Here is a 10,000-nt window from a genome sequence, read left to right as displayed (position 1 = left end):
TGCTTGCAGGCTGTTGTTGGCTCTTTGTACTGCAGTGTTCTACAGCGTATACTACAGAATAGTGGTCTAATTTACTGCCATCAAAGTGGATATTGAAATAGATACAAAACCCAAATATGAGTAGACTTTTTGATTTAACCCTCTTGAAATGTATAAGAAATACTTAAAACATTAAAAACATTAGCTTTCAAATTGTATTGCAACTGCTTTTAGTGATATCTGTCTACATTTTCAATTTGAATCATTCAATTATAATCACTTTTCAGTTGCGATGGAAACTGGTTATACATAAACATTTGTTGAGAGAATTGTCTAGGGACAAAGACAAAAGTTTTACTTAAATCTATTTTTAGTAGTATTTGCAATAAAGGTTTTATAAATGCCAATTTCAACCTGCAGTTTTGGTACCAAATTATTTCTGTCACTGTCTTTCTGTTAAACACAGAGACTAATTTAATGTATGTATTAACGTTGAGTCTAAACAGTTCTCATGCATGTTTCAATGTCCAAATCACATTGACACTCACAATGACACAGGTAACATTCAACTACCACAGGAACCAATCGACACAACACAGTCCAAATGCTAAACAATCACAAACGTACTCCCAGACACTAAACATAACACTTCAACACGAACAATAACGAACTAGTGAACTACAGCCTGCTCAACACATGAGCACAACAGCTCGGTTTGGGTTGGTGCAAAAATGAGGGACTTTCCAATATTGCATTCACGCCACATTCCCACGTTAAAACAACCTAAACCAGCAGATTTCGTTTTAAAGGGCCAGGGCACCATTAATCAGTGTAGACCTGCATCATTGTACATCGTACGAACTGTAAGTGCATAGTACTCAGTACACACGGTAAAGATGATTTTAAATAACACTTGTCTGTACACATTAGTCTTTTTAGTATTCCTAATTAGTAAAGAAGACAACATATAGGTCATATATTTTTTATAATATGTACTCATAATATACATTGAGGATAATACTACTATTAAGTATTAGGGACAAATATTCTATTAAATAAAAGCTCATGTCTTCGTGCACAACTGCAACGCTGCTGAAAATTAAAAGTCCTAGGGCAAACACTTAAAGAAGAATCGTGTTCAATAGTCATGATCTTGGTATTGACCAGGATAATGCGGATTCTGATTTTGGCCATAATTGAGCAGCCCTAGTGTGTAGGAGTGTGAGCAGCTCGTGGCAAACCTGTGATTCCAGCCTGTCCTTTAGTCCACATCCTGTTGCTTGTCTCTGCCAGACAAACACTTCAAACAGCTCATCTCATCTGGCAACCTTCAGAGAGCTCACAGCTCCTTTTAGAGCACCGACTTCAAGTCACGACTCTGTCCTTTCGAGGAGTGCGCACACACACACACACACACACACACACACACACACACACACACACACTCACCTTTCCTCTGTCTCACCACAAAACAGGCCTGCGTGTGGCTTTCAAATTAAAAATTCATGCTCTCTCTCAAGGCCCATTCAGAAAACGTCAGCGGCTGTTCCACTCGCACGGCTTGTGCTTTGGGTTGTAGGTTCTAGCATTGAACTACAGAACAATTCCTCTCAATTCCTCAATTCCTTGGTTACCTCAATAACAGTGACTGTCGCTGTCTCCCAGCTATACTGCCAAATGACACCAGTAAGTGTGCTGGCAAGCTTCTATTCTATTCAACTGGGCTGTTGGTGGTGTTTGCCAGGTTTTTGCATGACTTTTAGGTAGTTAGCTTGCTAGTTTTGGAACAGAACTCCTTATTGATGCTTTAATAACAGTGACTGTCTCTGTCTCAGTGTCTGCTTAAAAACACTACAACAGGTGTTATTGTGCCCTGCTCTTTTATGTGTGCTTTGGGTTTTTCGCAGTGTACCAAGAGTACCAAGAGTATAGTGCTGACTGACGCCAAGTCTGTTTCGTTTCATAGGTGAATCATTTTTCAAATCGGACTTCCTCAGTGGTACTCAGAGTCTTTCTCATTTCAAGGTCACCCTGTAAGGTTCACAGATTGCAGTCTCTGTTTAAATGTCTGTCTCCTCTGTGTGTGTGTGTGTGTGTGTGTGTGTGTGTGTGTGTGTGTGTGTGTGTGTGTTTGTGTGTGTGTCTGTGTGTGTCTGAGTGTGTCTGAGTGTGTCTGTGTGTGTGTCTGTGTGGAACAGTGGTGGTGGCTTCTGGTTGATCCCAGGACCAGCGCTAGAGCTGTGGTGTGTGTGCAGTTTTTCCTCACTAATGCCGCAACATGAACACACACGCCACACTTATGCAGAGTGTTGAAAAACAAGGGGGGCGCAGTCCCTCGTTGCTGTTTGTCTTGACAACGGAAACTTTATAATTGTGAGCATTAAGGTTAATGGACACCAGACGAGGGCCACAGATTGGGCTAGGACCGGGAGACGGAGGAGAAGCGTGTCCAATTTCCCCACGGCGCCATTCCGTTGCGTTCTGTTCTGTTCTGTTCCATCTGTGTGTCCATGAGGAACTTGGACTCTTGAACACAGTGCCAAATGACAGAACTCCCATCCCCCTGTTTGAAGTGTGTGTGTGCAGACAGAACTCCCATCTCCCGTACTGCAGTGTGTGTGTGCAGACAGAACTCCCATCTCCCGGACTGCATTGTGTGTGCAGACAGATTGGGCATAGTAGACCCTGTGTCAGTTGAGGCTGTCGTGTTTCTTGACTCAGTTTGTGTTTCCTGGTTTCTGTGTCCTTAGATGCTGTCTGTGATGTTGACTATATATAGCCTGGCTGTATATGTGCATAGATGCGCTGAGGGCTGCTAGCACCTAATGTATGTGGACAGCACCTTAAGGCCTCGACACACGCACACACACACACACACACACACACACACACACACACACACACACACACACGCGCACACACACGCACACACACACAGTGTGTCCTTCCCACAGGCCTCTGCCTCTTACAGCTCTACCCGGCCAACAGTTTTGTGTGGCTATACAGTGTTATTGTGATGATGGCTCTGTATGTGTGTGTGTGTGTGTGTGTGTGTGTGTGTGTGTGTGTGTGTGTTTGTGTTCCTCCTCTCATAACTGCAGGCAGGGACTGAAAAGCTTTTTCTCTCCTTTATCTCTTTCCGCTCCCCAACCCAACCCCCCCCCCCTTACTGGCACTTTCTCACCCTTTTCTCTCTCTCTCTCTCTCTCTCTCTCTCTCACCCTCTTTCCTCTTTTCGCCCTCACTCCCTTGTTCTCGTTCTCTTCCTCCTCCCATCTGGCTCAGCCATAGAGCCCCAAACCACTGCTGAGCTCTCGCTGCCATTGTTGCTGATGGTTTAATTGGCGCGGCCGTCGTGACGAAAGTTTGTTTGGCTTCTCTGTGTCCCGCAGTATTGGTGCTGAAACGAGGTTAATTTGGACCTCTCGTGAATGAATACACACTAGGGGCCCCATGTGCCAGCGCGCCGCGGCCTGGAGCGAGGAGTGGTGGAGGAATGGAGAAGCTTGCCCCCCCCCCCCACCCCCCTGCTAATGAAGACCTGTCTACACGCTAGGCTGTGGATTGGGAGAGAAGCGCTGCCCAGGAACAGCAACACAGGGATTATAGTTTTAGGAGCACACGTTAAAAATACACCCACAAATCTGGCTCGGGCCCTGTCTGTCTATAACCAGTTGATTTGCATTCATCTGCTGCTATGCACTCTCTTAATGAGAGTGATGGGAGTGGATGGGGCCCGACACCGAGGCTCGGAGGTCGCCAGCTAGGGGTCATGCACCTTGGAGGTCGCCGGCTAGGGGTCGTGCACCTTGGAGGTCGCCGGCTAGGGGTCATGCACCTTTGCCGCAGGAGAGCGTGCAGGGAGTGAGGCGTGCTGTAATCGCTCATGGTCAACGGCGGCTGATGTCAGCAGCTCCACTGCGCGCGGGCACACTTGGAATTTAAACTGCTAAAATGGAGTCAGAGGAAGTGGAAAGTGTGTGTGTGTTTGTTCCTTAAATCAGTTATTGAGGTTTAGTGTAACTAAGTTTTTTTGTGATAGTCAATTCTGAGGTCTGTGTGTGTTGTTCACTTCCTCTTAGATCTGTTTCCCTCCTCCCAGCCATGGCTACCTAGCTCATGTGTCATCTGATTGGTTATCCTGTTGTGGTAACTGCATGGAGGGCAGAGGGGGGTCTGCTGATGTGTGTGTGTGTGTGTGTGTGTGTGTGTGTGTGTGTGTGTGTGTGTGTGTGTGTGTGTGTGTGTGTATGCGTGTGTATGCGTGTGTATGCGTGTGTGTGTTTGTGCTACCTCTTGGCTGTTCAGTGGAATAATGTAGAATGTCACTGCACAATGTCTCCCCACACAAAAACATGAACACATGCACTCACTCACACACACACACACACACACACACACACACTCTCACACACACACACACACACACACACACACACACACACACACGCGCACAGACAAACACACACATGCATAGACTCTTCACACATACAGCCTTACAGACACACAGAACATTATTTACTGTACCCTGTGTACCGATTCCACTTTTTATGCCGACTGCCCCTTTAAGGCTTGCTTAACTCAGGTGGTGCTCTGGGTGCCTGTCGGACCCCTTGTGTGCCCACCTGACCCTGGCCTCATTCTCTCCACACACACACACACACACACACACACACACACACACACACACACACACACACACACACACACACACCTGACCCTGGCCTGATCCTCACCAGCCCCGGATCCGCTGGCAGGGCTGCTCTCCCCGTGACGTCATGCCAATGGGCTCCGAGTGCGGGAATGAGTGCGATTTTAACACTCCAGCAAGCTCACAGCTGACGCTCCCTTTCTCTCTCTCTCTCTCTCTCTCTCCATCTTCCTCTCATTCTCTAGCCCCCTATCTCTCTCAATGTCTTTCTGGCTGATTTGCTCAGTCTGTCTCTCTCTCTTCCTCTCAATCTGTCTCTCTCTCTCCCTCTCTATCTGTCTCTCTCTTGCGCTCTCATTCCCTCTCCCCTCCCTATGTCTGTCTGGCTGAGTTTTCTTTTTTTTCTCTCTCTCTCTCTCTTTCTTTCTCTTGTTTGCTCCCTCCATCTGCCTCGCTTTCTCTCTCCCTTCCTGGCTGCAATCATCCCTCTCGCCATGCTCACTGGCTTGTGCACAATGGCCTGTCTGACTGCTGGAGTGGGAGAGGCAGCAGGCTCTGCTAGTGGTTGTGTGTGTGTGTGTGTGTGTGTGTGTGTGTGTGTGTGTGTGTGTGTGTGTGTGTGTGTGTGTGTGTGTGTGTGTGTGTGTGTGTGTACTGCTTGAGTAGAGCGCTCCTGGTCGGGCTGTCTGCACGCTGCCAGTCGCTGGAGCAGAAACCACTGGAAGAACAGACGCCCGCGCTGCCATAGAAGGTGCCGGTGAAAGCCGGCCGGCTCTTTGTTAGAGTACAACAGCAGTAAAGCAGTCAAGACCAATGAAATCATTATGAGGAGTGAATGTATTAAAGTATGTATCCTGAGGGCCGTCTGGTTGTGTTGCTGCTGCTGAATGGCTTTTCAGTGTTTCAGTAAATTAGAGATTGTGAATCGTGTCATGTAGAGTCAGGAGTCGTGATGGGTATCCTCAGGAGATGGCAATACTTGTTTCATGTAGACCTTTAAATAGAACCCACTCGATTGAGGCGGAGGTGCTCCACCAGTCACATTTGTGAGGTCCTTAGTTAACGTACGTGTGTGTGGGTGTCTGTGTGTGTGTGTGTGCACTGGGTCTTTGTATGTAAACACAGCTTTTTCAAGAACTGTATCTCTCTGTGTGTGTGTTTGTGTGTGTATGTTTGTGTGTTTGTATGTGTGTGTGTGTATGTATGCGGTGTATATGAGCACAACACTGTGTCTAATGTTGCATGGTGTTGTTTCTTCCACAGCTCTCCATGAATTCCCCACGGATCTTTTCACACACCAGGAGAGGACGGAAGGAGCTGTTGCACTACATGTTCTATGTGTGAGTATCCAACTCTAATCACATATGCACACACATGCAAACCCATATACACATACTGTACATACATGCATACATACACACATACATACATACATACATACATACATACATACATACATACATACATACATACATACATACATACATACATACATACGTATACATACGTATACATACATACTGTACATACATACATACATACATACATACATACACACACACACACACACACACACACACACACACACACACACACACACACATCCAAACATACAATCACACACATACACCCACATATAGTACACACCGCTAATGTGTTAGGCTACTGTGTTGCTTTTTTCTTTTCAGTTCCATCTGCAGTAAGACTCTTCTAAACCTTCTTTGTGCTGCTGTGTTCTCTGCTAATGCAGAGGAGAGTGCTTGATGATGGTTGCTCAAGACTGCTGTAGGGCTAAGGTCACACCAGAGGCCAGCCAGCCTTATTGTGTGTGTGTGTGTGTGTGTGTGTGTGTGTGTGTGTGTGTGTGTGTGTGTGTGTGCGTTTCTGTGTGTCTGTGTGTGTGTGTGTGTGTGTGTGTGCGTGTGTGCGTGCGCGTGTCTGTGTTTGTGTGTGTGTGTGTGTGTGTGTGTTTGTGTGTGTGTGTGTGTGTGTGTGTGCGTGTGTGCGTGCGTGCGTGCGTGCGTGCTGCGTGCGTGCGCGTGCGTGCGTGCGTGCGTGTGCATGCGTGTGTGTGCGCGTGTGTGTGTGCGTGTGTGTGTGTGTGTGTGCAGGGGTAGACTGAGGTCACTCCAGAGGCCAACCAACCTTATTGTTTAGGGAGGAGAGCGGCTCAGAGAGGCCCTACACAGTTCAGGCAGCCCCATCACCTCTCATAACAGGCCTGCCTTAGCTGGAGGAGCTCAGTCGTGTGTGTGTGTGTGTGTGTGTGTGTGTGTGTGTGTGTGTGTGTGTGTGTGTGCAGAGGGGTAGATTGATGGATTTTGAATTAAGCAGATGCTTTTTTTCATCCCTTTCGGAGCAATCTGCAGCACAAGTGAGGCATGTAATGTCCTATAACCCAGAATAACCCTGTAGCATCGGGAGCAACAGGAGCGCAGACGCTGGATTGATTTGTGTTTTTCCATTTGTCCTTTCCCATCATAACACAGCCTCTCCTCCTCCTGTCTGTGCTCTGAAGGGGCAGATGTTTTTGATACGTCCCAGTATAGGTAATACATAGAACACGGCTCTTAACCCCGTGCCTTTTCATTCCCTCAGGAGACTGATTATGCCTGTGCTGCTCATGTTCTGCACATAGGGACTAGTGCCACTATCTGCCATAGGAATAGATGTAGAATGTAATATATTAGTAGACGATAATAATATATTTTAATAGATGTAAAATGTAATAGATTAGTAGAAGATAATAATATATTTTAATAGATGTAGAATGTATTATATTAGGAGACGATAATAAGTAAGGGATAATGTATTGTCCGGAGGTCATTCTACAAAAATAATTCCCGACGGGGCGAACAACACCCCGACGCGCAGCGGAGGGTGTTGTTTCGTCCTGAAGGGAATTATTTTTGTAGAATGACCGACGGACAATACATTATCCCGCTTATTATACGGGTACTTGCCAAACACAATAGAAGACATTCCTTCAACATACCTCTTTTTAATGATTTAGGTGCCGTTTCATGTGTCCCGTTTAGAAATAAATAGTTCTTCAAGCAAATAGAACTTTGAAGTTTCAGGTGTTGCATAGCAACCCATTACTTGCTGACTTCAAATTACTCTCTACTGTTGCGTTAAAATGACTGGACTTCTGGCGGAATGATATGAAAGATGTGAATTAGAAGTACAAAACCCGTTGCCAATGACAGCGGTGATTATCTTTCGCAGAGGTCTGTTAGTAGGAATTAATGTATGGGTATGACGTAGGGATGGCCCATTCAAATCAACGGTACTTTTTGGAACATTCTGAAGAGCCGTATAATAATATATTTTAATAGATGTAGAATATATTATATAAGGAGATGATATTAATATATTACAATAGATGTAGAATGTAATATGTTTGGAGACGATAATAATATATTATAAAAGATGTTGAATGTATTATATTAAGAGACGATAATTATATATTAGAATAGATGTAGAATGTAATAAATTAGGAGACGATTATAATATATTAGAATAGATGTAGAATGTAATATATACTATTGAAATATGCTCATGTTCTGTTTGGTAAATACTCACAGAACGGATTAAATAGATGTCTGGCTAGATGGATGGAGTAGTCTGAATGAATAAGTCTGGGTGAAGTAGTCTGGATTGAGTAGTCTGGATGAAGTAGTCTGGAATCTGGATGAAGAAGTCTGGATGGAGTAGTCTGGATTGAGTATTCTGGATTGAGTAGTCTGGATTGAGTAGTCCGTATGGAGTAGTCTAGATTGAGTAGTCAGGATGGAGTAGTCTGGATGGAGTATGAAGGTTTGAGGCAGTGATTATAACTAGTAATTTAAACTAGGCATACAATGTGGACAAGCATCAACGGTGGCTCTGCTTCCGGCTGTCAGTGCTTTGTGAAATGCGGCTTTGCTGAGCAGACCCTGCCACTGGTTATCGGAGACGGGGGAGAAGCTCATTTGGAGACACCCTTTGGTCCCTCGTGGGATCTGGATTTGAGACGTGTGGGGGACTGTAAGATAAAGGCCTAATTTGTTTTAGTTTTTTTCCTTCTTCTTTAGCGTGGGACGCGTGCCAACCCCCCCCCCCCCCCCCCCCCCCCCATTGCTGCAGGCTTGATGACACAGCACTTGTATTAGTTTACATTCTCACACAAGCACGAGCACAAGCACACACACACACACACACACACACACACACACACACACACACACACACACACACACACACACACACACACACACACACACACACACCAGCAAAGGCACTGCAAGAACTACCCAGCCCACTGCTGGCCCCTCTGCACCAAAAATAGTTTTCACTTTCCAGACTCTGTCAGTTGTGTCAGTGTGTGTGTGTGTGTGTGTGTGTGTGTGTGTGTGTGTGTGTGTGTGTGTGTGTGTGTGAAGAAAATGTATTGTTTGGAAAGTGCTTTTGAGCTATTTGATAGCATGGCCTTGGGAGCTGAGGGTACAGAACTGAGCTGAGTTTTATAATGTGTTGTTCCTTTAGAGTTCCCCCCTCCTCACTCCCCCCGTCTCAGCTAGACATATGTACAAAAACATTCTCCATCTTCCCCCCTTCCTCCCTCCCTCCCTATCCCTCTCTCTACCTCTTCTCTCTCTACTTCTCCTCCTCCATTTACACGAGTCTGGCCAAGCTTCAGCATCAAACAAATGCTGGGGCTCCATCCAGGCTGTAGTTGCGTTAGCATAGCTTAACCTAGTGTAGTATAGCATAGCTTGGCATAGTTTGAGAGGAGAGAGGAGGAGGAGATACAACTGGTCAGCAGCTAGCATAGCTTAACATAGTGTAGTATAGCATGGCCTAGCATAGTTTGGGAGGAGAGAGGAGGAGGATATACCACTGGTCAGGTGCTAGCATAGCTTAACCTAGTGTAGTATAGCATTGCATAGAAAAGCTTAACTTAGTGTAGTAAAGCATAGCATAGCTTAGCTTAACCTAGTGTAGTATAGCATAGTTTGACAGGAGAGAGGAAGAGGAGGCGATACCACTGGTCAGGAGCTAGCACTCTGAGCCAGTCTAAGAGCCTGGGGGCTCCTGTCAGTACTGCTTCCATTTGTATTTACTTCCAAGTCTGACAGAAAGCACTTCCTCCTGTGAACCGCACAGTGCATAACTCTGTGTCAACAAGACGGGAATGGTTCAAGCATGAATGTTTTAGCAAAGCACAGTGACTTCGGTGTTTAACTTGGATGCTATTGTCCGGTCAGTTTGAAGTGATTTCTTAAATGCTGCCTTCAATCTCTCTTATTACTCACTTTTAAATTATTTTGGCTGACCTGTGGGGTGTGTCAAAGCTAGTGCCCGGCACAATGAAGCAGATCACTTGTT

The 10,000-nt window shown here is 45.7% G+C and overlaps 1 protein-coding gene across 1 annotated transcript in view; it reads left to right on the top strand.

Annotated features, from left to right (window-relative positions):
* Positions 1–10,000, top strand: part of slc24a3 (solute carrier family 24 member 3) — a gene marked incomplete at both ends in the record, with an annotated part of 75,260 nt that overhangs the window by 46,651 nt on the left and 18,609 nt on the right. Inside the window, one exon of the mRNA XM_080848343.1 lies at positions 5,894–5,970. Coding sequence (XP_080704469.1) covers positions 5,894–5,970 — 77 coding nt within the window. The remainder of the gene's footprint in view (positions 1–5,893; positions 5,971–10,000) is intronic.

Source organism: Sprattus sprattus (genome assembly GCF_963457725.1).
Source record: "Sprattus sprattus genome assembly, chromosome: 12".
NCBI lineage: Eukaryota > Metazoa > Chordata > Actinopteri > Clupeiformes > Clupeidae > Sprattus > Sprattus sprattus.
The sequence above is the reverse complement of the archived record's forward strand: the minus strand, read 5'-3'. Positions and strand labels throughout refer to the sequence as shown.